A 21271-nucleotide genomic window follows, 5' to 3' on the forward strand; every position below is an offset into this window, starting at 1 on the left:
TAATTCCAGTTGTTTTAATGAAAATGTATTTTTATACAGGATTTATATATATGAATGAAATATAAGTTATTTATAAAATTATTTGGATTGCTTTAATCTTTCTTAATTTCTAAACTTGCTCTGTGCCAGAAAACAGCCTTGTCCTAGACAAGAATTCACAACTTCAACCAATTTAAAAATGTGTTAAAAGCCTTCAAAATCTGAAACTAACAATACCTACTGATGACATAGTTGTATAAATGTGCTATTATAATCATCAGTTGTGTCCCGGATTTCCATCAATGCCATCAGATTCCTACAAAAACATTATTTTATTGGGCATAAAAAAAAAAGAAAGAAAGAAAAAAAATATTACTATCAGATGTGTCTCAACTATAACATATCAACTCTGTCGCCTTTCTAAAGCTAAATAAGAATTATAGTTAAAAATGTGTAAGACACTTTAAATAGTAAAATTGCTGCTCATTATGACAATGCTGTGAAATGAAAAAATGAACATTTTGCCAACTCATGAAGATGTCAACTCCGTCAGATTTTCCATCTTGACACTTTTAAAAAATGTAATCACTAGGACGTTGATCTGTTACGAGGTTTAATAGCCAGGATTCTTTTACAATATGTTTACCAGGTTAACTGAAGAGTAAAAATTTTAAACCTCCCTCAAAATACTGTTTTGTCCCAGTTCTCAAGAATCAGTGATATAGCTACTAGTTACTCAGTGAGAAAAAGATCTCATGTATAGAAATCAAAACATTTTTATGCATCAATAATGGTTTTATAATCACATCATAACCCTCTGAATCAGAATCAAAATCGTGAGGTGCCAAGAGATTCTCACCCCTAGTTTGCACACTGTACTCTGGTACCTCATTAACTTTTTATGTCGTCGTAACTGGTACAATATCTGTTTATTTTATGTTTATTTAATTGAGAGGTTTATTGTTATTTTTTTCCCTGTCAGGTGATTGACTGGTAATGACAGCTGATCTACTTTGAACTCATTTTGTTGGTTAGGAACAACACTGTATGCCTTTTTGTGAATACTGGACTTAATATATATGTAAATACCAATAAATGAGCCATGACATGACCTCAGTGATGTGTCCAATGAGCTCACGGCAGAGAGAATGGAGGAGAGTATGTGGTCTGTAGACTGAATGCAGCCCAGTTTCTGTGATTACACTGTTTGTATAATTTGCCAGTGTTGTCAAAAGCTCATTCTTGGGGTTCACTGCAGAATTAAAGGTCCACAGTGGTGCAGTGGTTAGCACTGCTGCCTCACAGCAAGAAGGTCCTGAGTTTGATCCCCCGGCTTGCTGGGGCAGGGCCTTTCTGTGTGGAGTTTGCATGTTCTCCCCGTGTCTGCGTGGGTTCTCTCCGGGTTCTCCGGCTTCCTCCCACAGTCCAAAGACATGCATGCTAGGTTAATTGGTGACTCTAAATTGCCCGTAGGTGACTACATCCTGGTACAAAAACACACAGGCATCGTAGCTTCAGCGGCTAATGTTTGCGAGCGTGTGGAGACAGAAAGTCATGACTTGACTTACGTGACTTCTGGATGTGTGCTATTTCCAGTTATGTCTTCACAGTACTTCAACACTTTTGCAACAAACTGCAACTTTCCTGATGTATAAAATTATATTTTAACTTGAAAAATATGATTTGTGGGATGGAAAAAGGGGTGTGACTTCGCCTTTCTATTGGCAGAAATGGAACAATGTATAATCACCTGAAAATAAGCAACTAAACGTAATTTATAAGGCACCTTTCGAAACCAGGGTCCTCAGGTGCTCTACTGTGCAAACATGATAAGAAAAATAAACCAGAAAAGGTAAAAACAAATAAGCAAATAATAAATGACAATAAACAATAAAACTATACAGAAGGCAAATACAGGTTACAGGATAAAGTACATATGAAACAAATGAAATTTTAACAGCTTCTTAAAACTATCAACTGACTCAGTGATTTTAAACTAGGGGTTGATGGTTCTAGAGGGTGGGAGCCACAACTGCTTGTGCTCTGTCCCCTTTGGTCTTGTTCAGTAGACCTCAGTGCTTAAACCATTGCCAGGAAACACAATAATTAAGAAATATAAAGTGGGGCCAGCCCATGTGGTGCTTTATAGGTGAATAAAGTTCTTCTTATACATGTTAGAACATAGTTTCTGAAAACATGTGAAAACCCTGAGAACCATGTAGTACTGAATTGTGGAGTTAGACCATTAAATTGTTGTTCATCATTTCTATGTTCAGGATTTTTTGGGCAGACCTGAGACATGGGTCCGTGACATGTCAGGGCAATGGTCCCCCAACACTATATAAGCCCCACGAACAGACACATGAACGACACTGCCTTCCCTTCCCCTCACCCTCTCTAATGTTAAACTATGCACCCTCCTTCAGTGACTCTCTCAGTCCAAATCAGCCCAGCAGTTCACTTCAGCTCACTTCAGTTCCAACAACCAGACACAGAAGAAAAAAATACCATCCTGTCGCCGTCCTCTGGCTCTGGTGGCTCAAATATGTCTGGACATGTCCAAGAAAGCTGCTAGACTGACCATCCATGCTTCAGGTCATTTTCAGGTCATAGTGGTGTTTGAAAAGAGACAGCGGAGGAGACATGTCTCCCAGTGTTTCAGAGCAGAGAAAACTGCTCAGGATTTTAAGACCTAATTTTTTATATGCAACAACTTTTTTAATCATTCAAACTTGGCAGGGTGGTTACATCATGACTGTCTCCCTCCAAAAGCTAATGTTAGCCACTGAAGCTACAATGCTTGCATCTTTTCGTTCCAGGATGTAGTTATACAGCAGTGGGTCTTACTCGTTCTTTCTCTTCACTAGTGTCGGTGATGGATAGTGGGCGAAACAAGAGAGGTAATTGACAAAGCAGTTTCACACAAAACTTAACTACAACAAACCCATGACAAACTGAGACTTTCTTGACTTGTAAAATGATCTTTTAAATTGACAAACAACAAATGTGTAATTTGTGGCACAGTTCAAATGGAACCAAAAATTAATTGGTCACTCGCCATAAACTACTGTTAATGTTTTTTCTGAATTTTGGTCCTAAGGCTCACACTGGAAGGGGCGTGACTTAGGCATTAAATATCTAAAAAGAAGGCAGGTCCTCTTCTAAGAGGTCCACCATGTTTCTACTGTAGGCCAGAGGGGACAAACCAAACACCAGCTCTAAATATTGCCCTCCATGTTTTTTGCGAGTTCTGTGCAAGCTCACCACTAGACTGCCACTAAACCCTACACTGGTCTTCTAAACACACATTAACTAGCTGTCTTGGCAGATTCTAAGTCCAGGTCCTTAGCTGAAAAATAATTTGTTCTTCTGTGGTGCTTGGCAATAACAAAATATTTCCTGACACATTTGTCTAAGGAATTTTGACAAATAAAATTATGTCTGAGGTGATATGAAGACTGAAGATATTTTTGAATAACCTGTTCACACCTATGATGAAAACACTCCCTATGCAGTCTTACATTACATTACATTGTTTTTTTTTTTTATATATATATATATATAATTCCACCATGTGTGTTCTCTATTATTTTATATTCAGCTATGTGAATAATCGAGTTATCAAAAGTTTTGCATTCCTTCAGGAAGTGTTGGCGTTAGAACGTCGTCGCACCTCACGTCACCTATTCAAAAACCAGACAGACCTCTTTACACAGGAGTTACAAGTCCACGAGTGAGCGCTTTCATACGTGTGAGACTTGTAGGACACAATTTAAATACTTGAATTTGGGATGTTAAGAAAAGTACTGAAAATATTACAAAATAATTAATATTTCGGGCAACATTGTTGCGTGTCAGAGGTGAGCGCGTGCCTCTCAGCCAGGAAGAGTTAACGATTCACCGCGGGGGGGCTGCTGGAGCCACCGGAGCCGAGCAGGAGCGGTGTCAGCAGCAGCAGGTCAGAGACTGTCAAGGAAGAGTCAAGAACCCCGAAAAGGAGCAGTTTTCACCACCCTGTCAGGATACAAGATATAATTTTAACGGAAAGTCGCGGTCGTGCCGCTGCAAGTCGTCGAGTTAGTACCAGCCTTGTTGTTATTAACTAGCGTTAGTCGTTAGCAGCCTGGTTACCCTGCCAGCCGGTTAGCCTGTAGCTAACCTAGCTTAGCTGCTGGCAGCCCCGAGCTTCCAACATGAGGCTGAAAGTGGGGTTTATTCTCCGGAGTTTGCTTGTCATCGGGACGTTCCTCGGCTTGGTGGTGCTCTGGTCCTCTCTGTCGCCCAAACCCAACGATGAAAACCCTTTTGGAAGGCGGGTGAGTTGGCAACAGCAAAGCAGTTAACCCACAGAGGGAACTACACGAACAGTTATCAGAGCTAGCAGAACTCCAACCCAACACGCCTAAATGTGTTATACATTAGCTATAACAAATGAGTTACAAGTCCGTGGGTGATAGCAGCAGGGTGGTAGTAGCAGGATTGCGTGCATCACTCCTAAAATAAGAAGCATGAGGACACGCTTTCATTCAGCTGTTTGGCTAGCTTTACTACATTGGTTGTCATGGAGATTGGCTCCTAGCTAGCTTCCGACGCTAGCTGCCTTCATAGTTGGCGTTATGTATGTTAATGAATAGGCACATTTGGGTGTACAGGTGTAACCTCCCTGGTTTAGTAAGCTGACTGCCTCTTTTTACATGCTACTGTTACAGTACATCCCTGAATCATCCACGGTCATTCCAGGATACATATCCGCATATGTCACCATACTAGTTTCGTGAGGCGGAACTGTGTTGGAAGTTAACAGCTGACATGAGTCCAGTCATGTTTTTGCCCAAAGGTATTTTGACCAGAAAGTGCATAGGGGTACTGCGTTTTTGTCATTCTCACACATCGAGTGCGTCACGTCAGATTTGATGCTTGACACCTTTTGAATAATCAGTTCCTGTCAAACGCAAGTAATATATCTTTCTGATATGGTCAATTAGATCGTCAAGTTATGATGCCTCTTGTTTTTGCTATGGAAAATAAATCACAACCAGTGACTCTAAATAAAGATGTCTTGGTCACAACTAAGAACTAGAGATGAAACCCTATATGGCAAGCCGTTTTAACATTTAAGGGCTAAGCTTCACTATCTGGAATTAACATTATAGATATCAACAACTTCATTTTGACTAGTCGTGATTACGTTGTGACTAGTAAGAATTTTCATTCAAGATATCTGTAACTTCATTCTGACCAGTCAAAAGGACAGTTAAAGATATCTGCAATTCAGTTTTGATTAGGCAGAATTAAAGTTAAAGATAACATAATTATCACGACTCAGAGTTGTTGTGCAAGGCATCCCGTTCCTTGCTCATTATGGCAAGCTTTCCATTGGATATTGGATCAGTGAAAAATACAATTGAAGAGTGTTAGCAGAAGAAATCCACAAGAAGAAGAGAAAGCAGAAGAAATGGTGGTTGCTGTTATAGATAAAATAGTTAGAGAATGCCATGAAATAGAAAGAGCATATAACCAAGGAATTTGTGGCGAACGAGAAGTTTGTTCACTTGACAGTTGTACCAGAAATTTACAGCTTGTTTGAATGGGTTTGATTCACTGGGATGAATTATTACACAGGGCTGAATTATAATTCAGTTCGCCTCCCACTTTTACAGATATCTGCAACATCATTTTGCCTAGTCAAAACTTGAATTCAAGATATCTGCAATTACATCTTCACTAGGCAGAATGAGAGTTAAGTCTAATTTGAGATGTCTCTCATCGGAATTCATTTCAAGATATCTACAACTTGATGATTGATATCTGCAATTAAATTATGACAGTCCCTAATTCTAGTTTGAGATGTCTACAACATAATTTTGACTAGTCATAATTCCACTTCAAGATATCTACAGCATTATTCTGACTAGGTAAAACTCAATTTAATATATCTAAAAAATACAATGTGGCTATCTTGAACTAAGGGAGGTTGAATATATCTTGAACTGGAATTACGACTGGTCAAAATTATGTTGTAGATATCTCTATCTGGAATAAGGGATAGTCCTGATTCAGATGTAGATATCTGCAATGTGAGCTGTCGATATCTGCAACTTAATTATGACTATCTGTAATGACAAACCCCATACACATGAATAGGGAAAAGTGACATCATTTGTCCTAGTAAGAATGATGGTGTGGATATCTGAAATGACAATTGTGTATACATAGAATGACGCTGTGGATATCTGAAACATTATTTTTGAATAGGAAGAATTAAATTATGGATATCTGCAATACATATCGAGCCTAGCTGTTAATTATTAACGGCTTGCCATAAAGCTTATGAACATTTCAAATGATGATTATAGTGATTAAAATTATCATGATTATCAGTATTATCATGGTGTTGTGGAAGTGTGCTGAAAATTTCGGATAAACAGTACTAGTTTTATATCGAAAACCTCAACAAATTGAAATGGTAAATGTCCTTTGTGATGTCAGTGTTTTATTTGAAGGAAATCAAACCCATGTTGATGCTGTGCCTGCATCTGGGGAACGGTTGCTGCTAACTTAAGCTGATGCTGGACAGTGCTTGTAATCAGTTTTTCAAAGCATAGTTATCAAACACAGTTATGACAATAACAATTAAAATTTCAAACAACAATACTAATTGTTGGGAATATTAATAGATTATCGTTTCATTCCTACCACCTTCAAAGCATGAATGGCAGCATGATGAGGAACTATTGGTATATATGTCTTAATTATCTTGCACTCCCAACATAGGTACATTATAGGTACAGATATATTGTATACATTACATGTACAACATACTACATACAGGGGCTGGCCCCTCCAATGCTTCAGTTTGCCCCACCATCAGAAACATATATGTTAATAGGGTTGGGCTAATGTATGCCATCATTCATTGCTGATGGTTGACAGTCACTGACCATTGAGCCCTCTACCATCAAAACATAGTGATTTAAAGCTTTCTATATTTGAAATAGCATGAGTTGCTGTAATACAGGAGTTGTGCGCAAAGTTCTGTTTTTGACATGTAGAAGAGAAGTTAAAAAGATAGTGTTGCTGCTGGACATTGCACATGTCCTGTTTATTATTTTCTTATTAATCTGCCTAGTAAGGTGAAAACAATATGCCCGGGTATATTGGTTGCAGCGTTGTTTCTTTGCCCTACCTGTCAGTTAACTGGCTAATAGGGTTGGGCATTGTCTATCAAATTGGTAAATGACGATGTCCATCATGAAACATTGTGATAGACGATGATATTGTCTCAGCACCACAAGTTTTAAGCTTCAGAAGTTGAACACAACTAAGTTGTGTTATAAGTTATAAGTCATCTGAAAATCCTAAAACAATATCTTTTTAAACTTACAGTATAAAGTTAAAGGTGCAGTAAGTGATTCTTGAAAAAAAAAAGATTGATTGTTGAGTCTGGTTGTCAGATTATTAAATACCAAATTAGGGTTGATGGCTTGGACCAACCAAAGTGCCTAAATTTGACAACCTGGGAATAAAACTTAATAATCAGTTATCTTTCTCCAGGATCACTTACTCCACCTTTGAAACATAGAAAACATGTCAAGCCCCATAACTTGTGATAATATACCCAGCAGTCAGGAAAAATTGTCTTGCTTTGCAAGAATAAAGTGATATGTTGTCTCTACCCAGTCAATCCACTGATCTCGACATTAAGATTGACAGATATATTCATATCTATAAAATGAGAATAAAATGTTGCCCCTGTCTTACCCACATAATACATTCTGAGATGAATAACATAGAACTCGTGCAAGATATTTTTAAGCATGTGTGTGTTGATTTGTCTCATACCCAGCATAAACTGCAAATAACACATTTATCTAGTAATTAAATAATTGGTCCTTTGATAATTATTGTCCTATCTGGATAAACACCTTGTGTTGTCAGGGGGAACTCTGGAATTTTGTGAGCTGTATTCCTGTTATTTAATTTCACCAGCTCTGTCTGTAGTCTGAGGTCTGTGGGTGTAATCAAAGAAGTAGAATTACATCAAAAGCTGCTAAGAGAGTACAGTATTATATGTCAGCTTTAGTTAAGCAAGCCATCCAGACTAGATACTGCCTTCCTGTGAATGACATGATATGAAGTTGGCAGGAGAATGTGTTATCTGTTACAGACTACATCCTGTAAATGGCCTTGACTAAACACAACAGAGTGATGATTGGTTAATGTTTAATCACTGACCCCTAATATTGAGTCCTCTGACAATAGCTTCAACTCAGCTTAATGGATAGCAATTGATAGTATCAGCATATACAGATGAAATGCTTTTGAAATTCAGAAGTTTGTCTTCTGCCTTCTTAACTTGGTCTTCACCAAGATCTGCAACAGCCTGTATTCTGTATCTCCACCCCTGTCCCTCCTAGTGCAGCTTTATGAATCAAGTTAATATTTCATCAAGGCATTTTCAAAAATGGCCATGTGAAGGAAATACACTAGTAAATGTGCACTACAGTTGGGAGGTATCAACACGGTAGACCACATCATCGTAACACCCACAGTTTGTTGCGCTCTGCTGTCAGTAGGAGCTCACAGTTTGGCATACCTGTTGTCATCTCTAAAGCTGCAAGATGTAATCGATTATTAAATTAAATGCCAACTATTTTGATTGATTAATTGGTGTGAGTAATTTTTGGGGAAAAAATTCTCTGATTCCAGCTACTTAAATGTGATTATTTTTTGGTTTCTTTACTCCTCGGGACAGTAAATGTCATCTTGGGCTTTGGGAAAAACTGCTGAACATATTACAGCTTTTTCTGATATTTTATATATATATCTATTTATTTTAATTAAACGAGAAAATAATCAACCAATTAATCAACTATGATAACAATCTTTAGTTGCAGTCCTAGTCATCTCCGCATTCTTCTTTCAGCTATAAGGTGTTAGCAAAGTGCAAGACAGCAACAAAACAAATTGTACAAATTGAAATTTTGATGAAATTTGGCTTTGGTGATAATTGTATTACACTGGCCATCGATAGCTGGTAGACTTCTTTAGTCAAATTAAATTCAATCAGCATGCGCTTTTTAATGTTTATGACTCACTTGTAGTGAAATATGACACAGTTACCTGTAAAATCACAGTAAGGCACAATCTTGGCACCTGTAGGGGGATAGTGTCATACCATTACCAGGAATGTGTATTGCATTGTCTTTAAAGCTGCCTCTAGGGCCACTATTTCTGTGATCGATTAATCTGTTGATTATTTTTCAGATAAACTGATTAGTTCTTTAATCTATAAAATGTCAGAAAACAGTGAAAATGTTGATCATTGTCTCCCAAAGCCCAAGAGCATTTCCTCAGATGCCTTGTTTTCACCCACAACCCAAATATATTCAGTTCAGAGAAGTAGAGAGACCAGAAAATAGTCCCATTTAAAAAGCTGAAATCAGAGAATTTTATCATTAAACAAAAACAACTAAGTGATTAATTTAATACTTGATTAATAGGTGATTAATCGTTGCAGTGCTGGCTGCAATAAGCCATTTTTGAAGAGCTGCTGAGATTAGATGATTAATCAGTTAGTTGATCAAAAGAAAATTAGTTGCCAATTATCCATTTCAGTTATTTTTTTAAGCAATGATGTCAAACTTTTGCTCGTTTCAGTTTCTTCACTGTGAGGATTTGCTGTTTGTCTTTGTCATTTATGGCAGTAAATGAAGAGTCTTTGGATTTCGGACTGTTGATTGGACAAAAGAAGCCGTTTGAAAATGTCACTTTGATCTCTGGGAAATTATGATGAACATTTCTCTCAGTTTTTACCATTTTATGAATTAAATGAATTATAATGAAAATAATCAGCAGATTAAGAGAAAATGAAAATAATCTTTTGTTGCTGTCCTACATTTCAACTAGGTGTGAATTGAGTGAAGTCAGTTTTATTTATGTAACCAAATATCACCAGTAATGAGTTTGCTTCAAGGAGCTTAACAATTTGCGGAGCATCTGATTCCCTCTGTCATTAGATCCTCAATACTAGGAAAAACTGGAAGAATCTTTAGAAGCAACACAGGAGGGATGGATAGACATCGAGCAACTTCAGATATCACCAAACAGACCCGAGCCAAACAACCTCCTTTACACAATCACACAAGAGCAAAACTCAAGCACAACATTCACATAGATGAAAGGAAAAAACAAATGCACATATGGAGAGAGAGAGGGAAGCTGAATATCCTGGAAGAATGAAGTAACGAAGATCCAGATCCAATACATTTGAAATGAGACACAGACAGCCGGGAGATTAATATAATTAGGCTACTACAATAGGCTTAACAGATTCATTGAGACTGAGGACAGGCATTAAAGCAAGCTGAGACACACAGGCCTGACAGGGTTGGGTGAGATTCCGGTTTTGCAGGTCCGGTTCAGTGTATGGGCTTAAACTAGTTTGATTGTAAGAGAACTGACCCGACTAGCATTTGTCTTTATTACATTCACACTCATTAAAAAGTAGTCTAAATCTGTATTACTGCTATTAAAATGTACTGTATTACTAATAGGCAATATGACAAACTGGCTTGAAAACTTAAAATCAGCCCAAACTGAGCCTGACATAACACATAACTTTGTCAGTGCTCTGGGCTGGTAGTGTGATAGTGTGATGTGTGTGTTGGATGTTTTTGCTGGAAGGCATAAGGAGGTTGGATGCGTCAGACTCACCACAGTAAATATGGGACCTTAAAATAATGAGCAATATGAGTCTTCAAAAGTTCAGCATGTTTGGTCATAATGACAAACCCACAGAACCTGATGTAGCCTGCCTTGTACTCATCCCTCTTTGTTCGCAACCACCCAAATAATACACGTAGCAGCTTTTTGCTGAACCAATGTGTTGTGTCCCCCTGCTCACCTTAACTTATTTTTTATTATCTTTGTCCTAGCAAGTTAAACCACGGTATTGTTCTCTTATATGTAATATTAATAATGTGCATCTGTGTTGTGTATAATACTGCCTGCTATACAGGAAGACAATTTGCTGCCCAAAGGAGACCTAGCGGATCAGTTTAAGCCTGTGGTGCCATGGCCTCATGTGGAGGGGGTGGAGGTCGACCTAAACTCCATCAGACTCAAACATGGTGAGACATTAACAGGTCTTTGTGTGACTTTTACCAGCAAAATATATTTGCAAGGTAATTTTGCTGTTGTACATAGTTTTTGGGTCATCTTTGGTTCCTGGTTATCATTTCCAGGAGGGGCAAATAATCCCCAGAATCCCGACCAGCAGCCCAACCAGAAGCAGGTGATCCAGCAGCAGTATGTGACATTCAAACCCCATACTTTTGACCACATCAGCCCTGTCCTGAAGAAAGGTATCCTGGGAAATTTTGAGCCCAAGGAACCTGAGCCTCCGGGTGTCCCTGGTGGTCCTGGAGAGGGAGCCAAGCCTTTCGTCCTGGGTTCAGAGTACAAAGATGCCGTCCAAGCCTCCATCAAAGAGTTTGGCTTCAACATGGTGGCTAGTGACATGATCTCACTGGACAGAACCATCAGTGACATCCGCCATGAAGAGTGAGTTTCATACTGATTACGAGTTTGTCACCTTCTTTATTTGTTGTATTGTTAGCTGATATAGCTGATATCAGCTCCAGATTACTAGTACAGCACCGTATCACCTATTTGCAATTGTATCCTAATGTGGCATGTCTGTGACAGTTTTATCATCGCAGTATTTCCCCAATAATTGTAAAGGTCAGGCCAAAAAAAATCTTTTTACTGAATGCCAAAAATAGCGCTAAAATCAATTCTTTATGAAAATCAACAGTGCTTCCCCTACTTTTGCCTTGGGGTGGCAGTCCGGTTGCTTCTCTCGTCTTCTCTATTGTACAGAGGGCAAGGCACAACACAGAGGGGAGCAGAGGAAATAATGCTATTTACTTCCTCTGCTGTTATAATAAAGTTGTAATAAGCTGTTAGTGCTATAAGGTTTATTTGGCACAGCAACTCAGTTCTCTCTCTGTATTCTATGACGTTGCACTGTCTAACCCGTAATTTACACCAGGCGCGGCTTTGCCGTGGTTTTGTTCCATCATGCATGCAACTGAAATTCCCACCAGCAGCGTTTCAGCAGCGGAGTGTTTTGCCTGATTATGTCTGATTATGTTAACTTGCTCTGATTTTGTTGATTAAGTCCTCTTTCCTTGCTCTTTGTGCTTCTACCATGGATAAACAGGCTATGTAGTTACATTGTTTATTTTCTGTCTGTCTTTATGATCAAGAGTCTGCACGGGGTCTTTTATTTTGAAAATTAACCGGATTCTCCCTGCCTCAAAAATAGACTTGCTGCGTATTCTCTGTGGAACAGAGCGCCGAGCCGCTTCTGGGACGCAGCATTGACTAGAATGGCCGTGAATAGGCCCGAGTGCTGCGGCGCAGCCGTGCCTGGTGTAAATTACTGGTAATCCAGCCATTCTCAATCCTAGGAATGCCATGGCCCAATTTGCAGTCTGAAAGTGTTCTCTGGCCCACCCGATTCTTTAATAACAACTCTGATAAACACAAGAGTCTAATCATAACACTGCTGAGATATATACGTATATGTTCCAGTGTTGATGTGACGGGTTTAACACCTGTTAAACTAGGTCAATATAATGAAGGATAACACATCATTTAAATCAAATGGCTTTGTTTTATTAGTTCAGATTGCTTAAAAAAAATACAAATACTTTATGGTTATTTCAAACCTCTGAAATTGAAATGGAAGAAACATTTTTTTAAATTTAGGCATGTTAATGAACTAGCATTTGGACAGACTGCGCTAGTGTCTAAAAGGGAACTCTAGATTTGCGAATTCGTACATCTTATTTCTTCATTGTGCACCAGTCAACAACAAATACGAGGATTCATTTAAAGCTCTTAAAAAACAGTTCCGTGTCCACATTAAATTGGACATCTCTCTGTCTGTCTCCCTCTCTTCCAAATACACACACATGCTCAACTGATTGGTGCTAAGAGTGCAAAAAATAGCTTAAATCTTGAAACTGTGAGCTCCATTCTTTTTCTACACAGTACAGCCAAATACCAAGCTGAAAAATACATGCTATACCTACAGATGTGGATAACTAAGCTGTTAAAATTCACAGTTGTATGAGGAGAAAACGAGAGATAGGGAGAGAAGTCGAGATACATGTCAAGACTTCATTTCTTTGATGAAGGCTTACTTGTTTAGCTGTTATTCAACAATGAAGAACACATTTGTAAATATTTGAGTGTTTATTTAATTTAAATCCTCCCAATTTTATGCATTATAGCTACACAATAGCAGCACAGTTAAAGTTAGGATCATACTGCACTGTGTGCTCTTATGAAATAAACACACAAATAGTTCCGGAAGTGCTTGTCATTGTTTAATACCAGAAAAACAAGTAAGCCCTCATCAAAGACATGAAGTCTGTTTGACGCTTTTCCTCCCTTGCGCTCTCTTCCTCTTTTTCCCTTCATATCACAACAGTGAATTTTAATAGAATAGTGTTCCGCATCTGTAGGTCTGCAGTGTATGTTTTAACCTGGTGTTTGGCTGCACTGTGTAGAAAGACAATGAGTTCACAGTTTGATGATTTAACCTGTTTTGCTGAGCTCTGAGTGCCAATCAGCTGAGTGGACTGAGTGAACTGGATGCAGCACTGTGCAGGAGTGAGGGAGACAGACAGAGCCAGCAGCAACAATATAGGCAAAACATTTACAACCCAAAACATTAAAGGGTAGTGCTTTGAAATGCCATGCCTGACCTCATTGAGGTATGGCAGCGCCAGACTAGAGCGCTCTTGTATTTCACATTATTTTTCGTTTTTTTAAGTGGTTAGTTGTTGTCAGCTACCAAAAGCAAAATTAACTGAAACTGACATCCTATATACACTGACACTGATATAGACCAATATAGCTGTGATGGGGCAAGTTAAGTGTATTCAGTGTAGTGCTGTAATTAGCCTGTTGGAGAAAACTAGCCTCTACATGCTAGCTGTTAAGCTAAGTTCTTGGCTATATGACCTGTATTACTGCAAACACACAGTTAACATGGCTTAAGTGTGTTATTATGACAATAGTGTCTCCTGTTAGTGTTAAGTATTCACTGTTAAAAGTAACATGTCACTCACACACACATACTCATTTGCCTGACTGTTTGTCTAATATGGGTAGCACCACACCAGCCCAAACATGTGATCATTAACTTGTGTTAAAGGACGAACACACTCAAGGGTGTAACTCATACACACCCCACTGAACAAGCTGCCTTTAACCGGTTTTAACAAATGCAGATTATACAGGATGGTTGAGCCAGTCCTCTACATTACCGCATCATGGATGCATCATGTTTGACATCACCTAATTTCTCTGTCCCACCCAGTGATTTAATATGCTGTAACATAAACTTAGGGCACAATCTTTAAAGTATTTTTACTATTGCCTCTGAATAAACACAGAAAATACATTTACATCTGGCCTAAAAGGACAGGAGGATCAAAAATCCTCCATTACCCCATCCATTACAAGACAACTGTTTTTCACTGAAAAGTTGTTACTTCAGATTTATGGAGAAACGAATTCCACAGTCCACACTCTACAAGCCAATAGCAATGTACTTGTACTTTAGATCTTAAAGTCATAAGAACTGACAAGTGAATGAAACAAAAAACTGCATACTATACCTTGTACTACAAGACAAACAGTCATTATCCTTGTGGAGGGTGAGATATGTATTTAAGGGTGTGTCTATATTTATGCCACTTAAAAAAATTGTGTTTGCTATCTTTAATGATATAACGGTGTGTTGAAATGAACGTACTGACAGCTGAATGTTTTTTAATGCCCCTGAGTGAATGTCTTAAAGATCTCAATATACATGATAACTATTGATGACAATGTAATAATATCTTGTGTACCAAAGTAAAAATTCATTATTTGGTATTCATATAATTAATTCATTATGCGCTCTGAAAAAAATCTCGTGATTGACACAATTTACCACAAACACCACACTTCTTCTCAGAACTCAGTCAAATCTTAACACACAGACCGGGCACAAAATGAGCCACAGCCACCAGCTAAATGCTGGTGAAATATGTAAGTGGCTGGTAGATTTGCTTCACCCACGAGCCACAAAAAAAAAACCAATGGTACTCTATTTAATAGGCTTGGGTGTTATCTATTTTTCCATACCATCATATACCCTCCTGGTATTTCACCAGGTTACTTTTTTGTGCAGTCAGAACAGTGAAGCTAAATAACAATAATGGAACACAATGAATCTTTGCATATATCACAATAAAGTGTTTTTGAGAATTGATACAGTGTCACCAAACATAATGTTGCAATACTCAAATCTATCAATATTTTCTTACAGCTCCACAATAAAGGCTCCAGCTTCTTGAGATCAAAGTAAAGCTTGTGTGTGTGTGTGTGTGTATCCCAATCTGCATCAGTTTAATAGAAAGAAAAGAGTCTGTATTATTGATGGTATTGAAAGCATGTTGGGAAATTAATTTCTCAAGATGTGAGCATCTATTATCAGCTGATAAATAAATGTTCAAAACTCAGCCACTCAGTTGTAAATCATTATTTAGTGGCTGAGGAATAGGGCTAGGACTAGGGCTGTGACGATACACTTGATATTATCTTGATACTTGGGTGCTGATTTGATATGTATTGCTTCTACAAGTATTACGATTTGATTATCCAATTTATTGTGATTTCTGTTTTGCTTTTTTAACAGTAGACCATACAAAAAAGCTGAATCATGTACTTCTGAGTCTATATCATGAATGATATTTCTGAAAACAATCCACACCATGTCAGTCAGTGTTTGATGAGCAGGAACAGCTAAAGTTTAGCATTTTATTTACTACTTTTATATGCAGTATAGCAATGATGCTGCTAAAATAAAACTCAATCTGGTGCCATAAGAAAATAAAATAAGATTTTAGGCGAAAATGAATAGAACCCCTGAAAACTGCACACAGCACAAAGAGCCTAAATGAACATCTCTCATGAATGAAATTGAATTTTGAAAGTATGAATTTCTGGTTTGAGCTTTGACCGTTTGAGGTTGCTGTAGGTGGGCAGTGTGGGGTGTCAAATCAAGAGTAATAGATTAAAAGGAGCAAAGGAAATGGATCCATTTGTTAAGATAATATTTCTGAATGCTAATTTCTCTCCAGGTGTAAGTTCTGGCACTATGATGATCGACTGCTGACTTCCAGTGTTGTGATCGTCTTCCACAATGAGGGCTGGTCGACACTGATGAGAACCGTCCACAGTGTGATCAAGAGGACTCCCAGAAAATACCTGGCTGAGATAGTCATGATAGATGACTTCAGCAACAAAGGTGGGTGTACTCTGCTTGCATACAGTATAGGAGCTGGAAAAAATGTAATCTTAGATGTATTGTGTGTGTATCTGTTGAACATTTCAGTATCAATAAGAACAATAATTAATAATCAGATTTGAAAGGGCTCCCTAAGCACTTGTGTTTGGCTTAAAGCTGACTGCACACCTTTGTCACCATGGTGAAGTCAAATTATGTAGCAAGGTTATCAACTGATTGTGAAGCTATCAGCCCAGGCCACTCTGCTTGTTTGCACAGTACAAACCAACTTAAGTTTCACTCTGTGCAACAAAAAGGAAAGACAGAGTATGGATATGCTCTGATTCTGCTTGTAATACATGAAATATCAAGTTAAATTCACACTTGTTGACTAGGTTGTTGTCATTTCATAGCTGGACCAAATCTTTCTGGAGCTAGAGATTAGACAATAAATAATTTCGACAACACTGTTGTTGTTTTGTCACATATTTTGCCTTTTCTCAAAATTGCAGATTCTGTGATTTGTGTATTGCATTTGACCACATTGTGATTTTGATAATATTTCAATGAATTGTGCAACCCCAGTTCATAGTAGAGCCTGCTGCTGTTTAATTGACAGAGACAGAACTGTCACAGATATATGAAACGTGGTGTAGCACTGAATGACAGCTGACCTGTGACAGTGTGGTTAAGATAGTGGGATGAGGAGACATTAGTTAATTCTGTCTAAAGATGACAACTGGATCACTTTATTACTTCCAAATATTGTCAGTTACCTCTGCTTCTGGTTTTCAAAGTGAAATATAATGTGTGACGTGTAGTACTGAAGAGCATTTTTGTCAAGATCTCTTCTGTGTGTGTGTGTGTGCGCATGTGTGTGTGCGTGTGTGTGTAGTCCATCTGAAGGAGCGTTTGGAGGACTACATCAAGCAGTGGAACGGTCTTGTAAAACTTTTCAGAAATGAAAAGAGAGAAGGACTAATCCAGGCCAGGAGTATAGGAGCCAAGAAGGCCACTAAAGGACAGGTAGGTATTATACAATCCTCTTGCTACTGCATCCACAAATGTAACTGCTCCTACCACAGCTACTGTTGCTAGTGTATGAATATTTATCAGTGGCTTTGCATATGTTCAAAATGTCCAATACAGTTTCTAACTTCAACTGAAATCAGGGGTGAAACACTACAATAAACAGTTGCATTGGTCAGACTTCCACCATCACATTCTTAATAAACAGAAAGGAACACAGATGACATCAGCATTTGTGTTTGTCTGTTTTCTAGGTGCTGATCTACCTGGATGCTCATTGTGAGGTTGGCATCAACTGGTATGCTCCTCTGATTTCTCCTATTTCAAAAGACAGGTAACACACAAACACACATGTTCAGCCTCACACATTTGATAATAGCCGCCAGTGTCTATTGAGATTAGAAAAGCTGGTCATAAACTAACAGACTGTTTACAGACTGGTTTATTATTCAGTTACAGGCCATTTATCATCACCCTAACTTTTCAGCACATCTCTCTTTTTTCTACATTTGGTATTTTTGTATCAGACAGTGTAATGTACAAATACAGCAACATTATTCAGTAGCAGAATAAATAATTTATGCTATATTTTTTATTAGTAACTTACTGTTGATGTGTTTAGGCATGCAGATGACAGGTTTTAAACATAACATCATCAGTGAGTCCAGCTGTAGTTCCGTATCTGTATACAGTATTCACATATTTTAATAATAATATTCTTTTCTGTCCTGATCCAGCGATAGAGATGGTTGCTGTATAGCACTGATAACCCCATCTCTATAAAGACGGTGTCTGAGTTTTTGTTTATTTTCATCGCTGCATTAAATCTGCTTTTGCTCGCTGCTCTAAAACATCATATATTTCAGCCAGCGGAGGGAGATGTTAAAAGGAAATGTCTACAATGATTTTTGAGTGTACAGGATCTATTTAAACAAAGAAATACGGCCACTTGCTTTTCGACCTTCAAGTTCCTCTCGTTTTACTGCAGTAAGATGAGCTTAATTGGCTTGTTAACACACTTCATTCAAATGCAACAGAAGAACATGTAAAACCCACTAAAATATATAATATATATAATATTTATCCAATGGCCTAAGCCTAGCTGGTGTCTGGCAGCATGGTGTGCTCATCAAAAAAATAGCTACTTCTAGAAGTCAAATTTATTCTGTTAAAGTTAGTTCAAATGGAAGTCCAGTGTGATCTGGCTTGCCACACATACAAAGCATGTTGAAAAGAGTCATTAGAGTTGCATGGGAAGTTTGACGAACATGAAGTAGTTGTAATAAGTACCCAGCAAACACCTGTCACCACCAAACATTGCTCTGTATTCACTTTGGGAGCATCACCAAAGTTCGACCCCACTGTGACCCACTCTGCTTTAACAATGTTAACTTGCAGCTCCTGTAGACAACCTCCTAACAGCGTTTGTATCAACGCCAACTTTAGTAGTGGAGGTTCTTTGGACTTAACACACAGTAATTAATCATCAGTCGTATAAAAGCAATGAATACATAGGTGAGCTGTTACAAAAAGTGCTGTACATGAATTTTGTCAGTGGAATGGATTTGGCTGTTTAATACTAAAGCCAGACTAGTAGTTTCTTTTTTTTCAGTTCAGCACCACATTTAACTCTACTATCAGCTACTTTCTCTGACATCTGTAATATGAAAACATCAGATTTTCACAGAGCTGGAGAAAGTAAAAGCGTGCATCCTATGTATTATTCATGTATGAAATCCCAACATGAAGTGTCTCTCCTGGCGGGCTGCTGACAGCGGAGCAGAGAGCATCAGAGCAGCCAACAAGAGCTGCCCTGCTTCACTTTGTGTTTTGTGTTAGTTTTGTAGTCATTTTGAGATGTGGTTTGTAAAGTTTACAGCCTGCCATTCTGTTGCTCCTGCATTGTTCTATCTACAGTAGGGCAGCAATATTACTGAAATCACAATATAGCCAAGTGCAATATCCAAATCACAGAACCCTGCAATTATATGACAAAGGAAAAGTGTGTGACAAAATAGCATTATAATGAAGTGCTGTTGTGCTGCAGAGATGCTCTGGCCAAAAAATCTTGTTGTCTTGTTTTTTTGGTACAGAGTCAGACCTCAACAAATGTCACATAACTATTTTAGTAGGGTTTTTTTTCAGTGAAAATGAAAATTATGACAAAAATTATCATTTCTACTTATCGTATCGCATATCACAATTGCAGTTTCAGTCAAAATAATTGCAATATGATTTATTTTTTACCAGATTATGCAGCCCTAATCTACAGTGATGCAGCTAAACAACTAATTTGCACTGATTTGCTGAAAAAATGCAAGTTGAATTGGGATCTTCTGAACTGATGACTCGGTATAGCCCTAGTTTCAAAAATGTTCCCTATTTCTGATATCCCTAAAAGCCTCAAGTGTGGGTTAGAACGGACACACAGGTTTCTGTTAGTCACATCCAACTGAGCGTGAATAAATTAACTTATTTTACAAATAATTCTGAAACACGAATTTTCCTTCATATCCTTTGTGCTTTTTCGCCAGAGTGGACGTGACAAATTGTCTTAAATTGCATTCCGGATGGTTTTAAAGTCTTAAATTGAACCTGTTGAAACCTGCAGAAACCCTGCCTGTGTGTGAGCCACAGAATACTTTAGCCTGCAGCCCTTACTTTCTGCAGTGCAAAACAATAGCACTGTGCTGTCAGATTAAGTAATGACTCAATACATGCCTGAGCTTAGTGTGTAGTGCTCAACTAATCATCATAGCCCAATACAGACAAAGGTTTGTGTTTGTGTGTGTGTGTGTGTGTGTGTGTGTGTGTGTGTGTGTGTGTGTGTGTGTGTGTGTGTGTGTGTGTGTAGGACAGTATGTACAGTGCCGCTGATAGACTATATAGATGGTAATGAGTACAGTATGGAGCCCCAGCAGGGTGGAGATGAGGACGGCCTGGCTAGAGGAGCATGGGATTGGAGCCTGCTCTGGAAGAGAGTTCCACTTAGCCAGAGAGAGAAGGCTAAGAGAAAACATACCACCCAGCCCTACCGGTACACATATAGCAGCTGGCATGCTAACACTCATCCCTGTTCTGTTTGTGTCTCCATCTCCCATCCCTTCACCCCACCTGTTCTATCCTCCACTGTGTCTCGCTCTGTCCTGGTCTCTGACACCCCACCCCATGTCTTTGTGTCATCACCGGCGTTGCTGTCCGTATTTGCCTGTTTTTTTGCCCCCTGCATGTGCACCACCCCCACATATCTTCCCCCCATGTATCTTGTATGCATGGCCCCACCCCAACTCTATCAGAACGGTGTGTACGGTGCCTCTGATAGACTCCATCCACGGCCAGAAGTTCACCATCGAACCCCAGGGTGGAGGAGACAACGATGGCTTCGCTAGAGGAGCCTGGGATTGGAGCATGCTCTGGAAGCGAGTTCCTCTGGGAGACAGAGAAAAAAATCGGCGAAAAACTCTGACTGAGCCATATAGGTACAGAAAACCATCAAGCCTCCTGACTAATATGGACAGTGTAAACACTTAAGACAAACACATCCCAGCTAACCGGGACAAAAGCTAATCATATGTCTGACTGTAATAGCCCAACCAGTTTAAAGAATGCTAATTTTAAATCATGTGGTCAAAAAATACAGAAAAAAAAACTCATCTCAGCAGGACTGCCTAAATTAACCCAAGTGTTCAGAGCAGGGTGTGTGGGTACAAACAGCTGATCTTTAAAACCATCTCTTTGGAAAACTTCAAATATCACTTATTATTGAAAATTGGGACAAAACTGTATTTTGATGGAGTTTTGATTTTTACACTACAGTTATGCCAGAAAATATATTTAAAAAGATCAAACTCTTGGCTAGTAAACCTTGTAACGGGCCAAATTCCCAGTAATTACATTTTTTTTATTAAA

At 38.5% G+C, this 21271-nt stretch overlaps 1 protein-coding gene across 1 annotated transcript in view; it reads left to right on the forward strand.

The window, feature by feature from the left end:
* Positions 1–3731: 3731 nt before the first annotated feature.
* galnt7 (UDP-N-acetyl-alpha-D-galactosamine: polypeptide N-acetylgalactosaminyltransferase 7) overlaps positions 3732–21271 on the forward strand; it is a 29429-nt gene continuing 11889 nt past the window's right edge. Inside the window, 8 exon segments of the mRNA XM_084716195.1 lie at positions 3732–4295; positions 11000–11111; positions 11188–11213; positions 11216–11544; positions 16188–16354; positions 17229–17359; positions 17617–17696; positions 20659–20841. Coding sequence (XP_084572321.1) covers positions 4173–4295; positions 11000–11111; positions 11188–11213; positions 11216–11544; positions 16188–16354; positions 17229–17359; positions 17617–17696; positions 20659–20841 — 1151 coding nt within the window. The 5' untranslated portion in view covers positions 3732–4172.

This window comes from Lutjanus erythropterus, chromosome 3 (genome assembly GCF_056507025.1).
Source record: "Lutjanus erythropterus isolate fLutEry1 chromosome 3, fLutEry1.hap2, whole genome shotgun sequence".
In the NCBI taxonomy this organism is placed as follows: Eukaryota; Metazoa; Chordata; class Actinopteri; order Lutjaniformes; family Lutjanidae; genus Lutjanus; species Lutjanus erythropterus.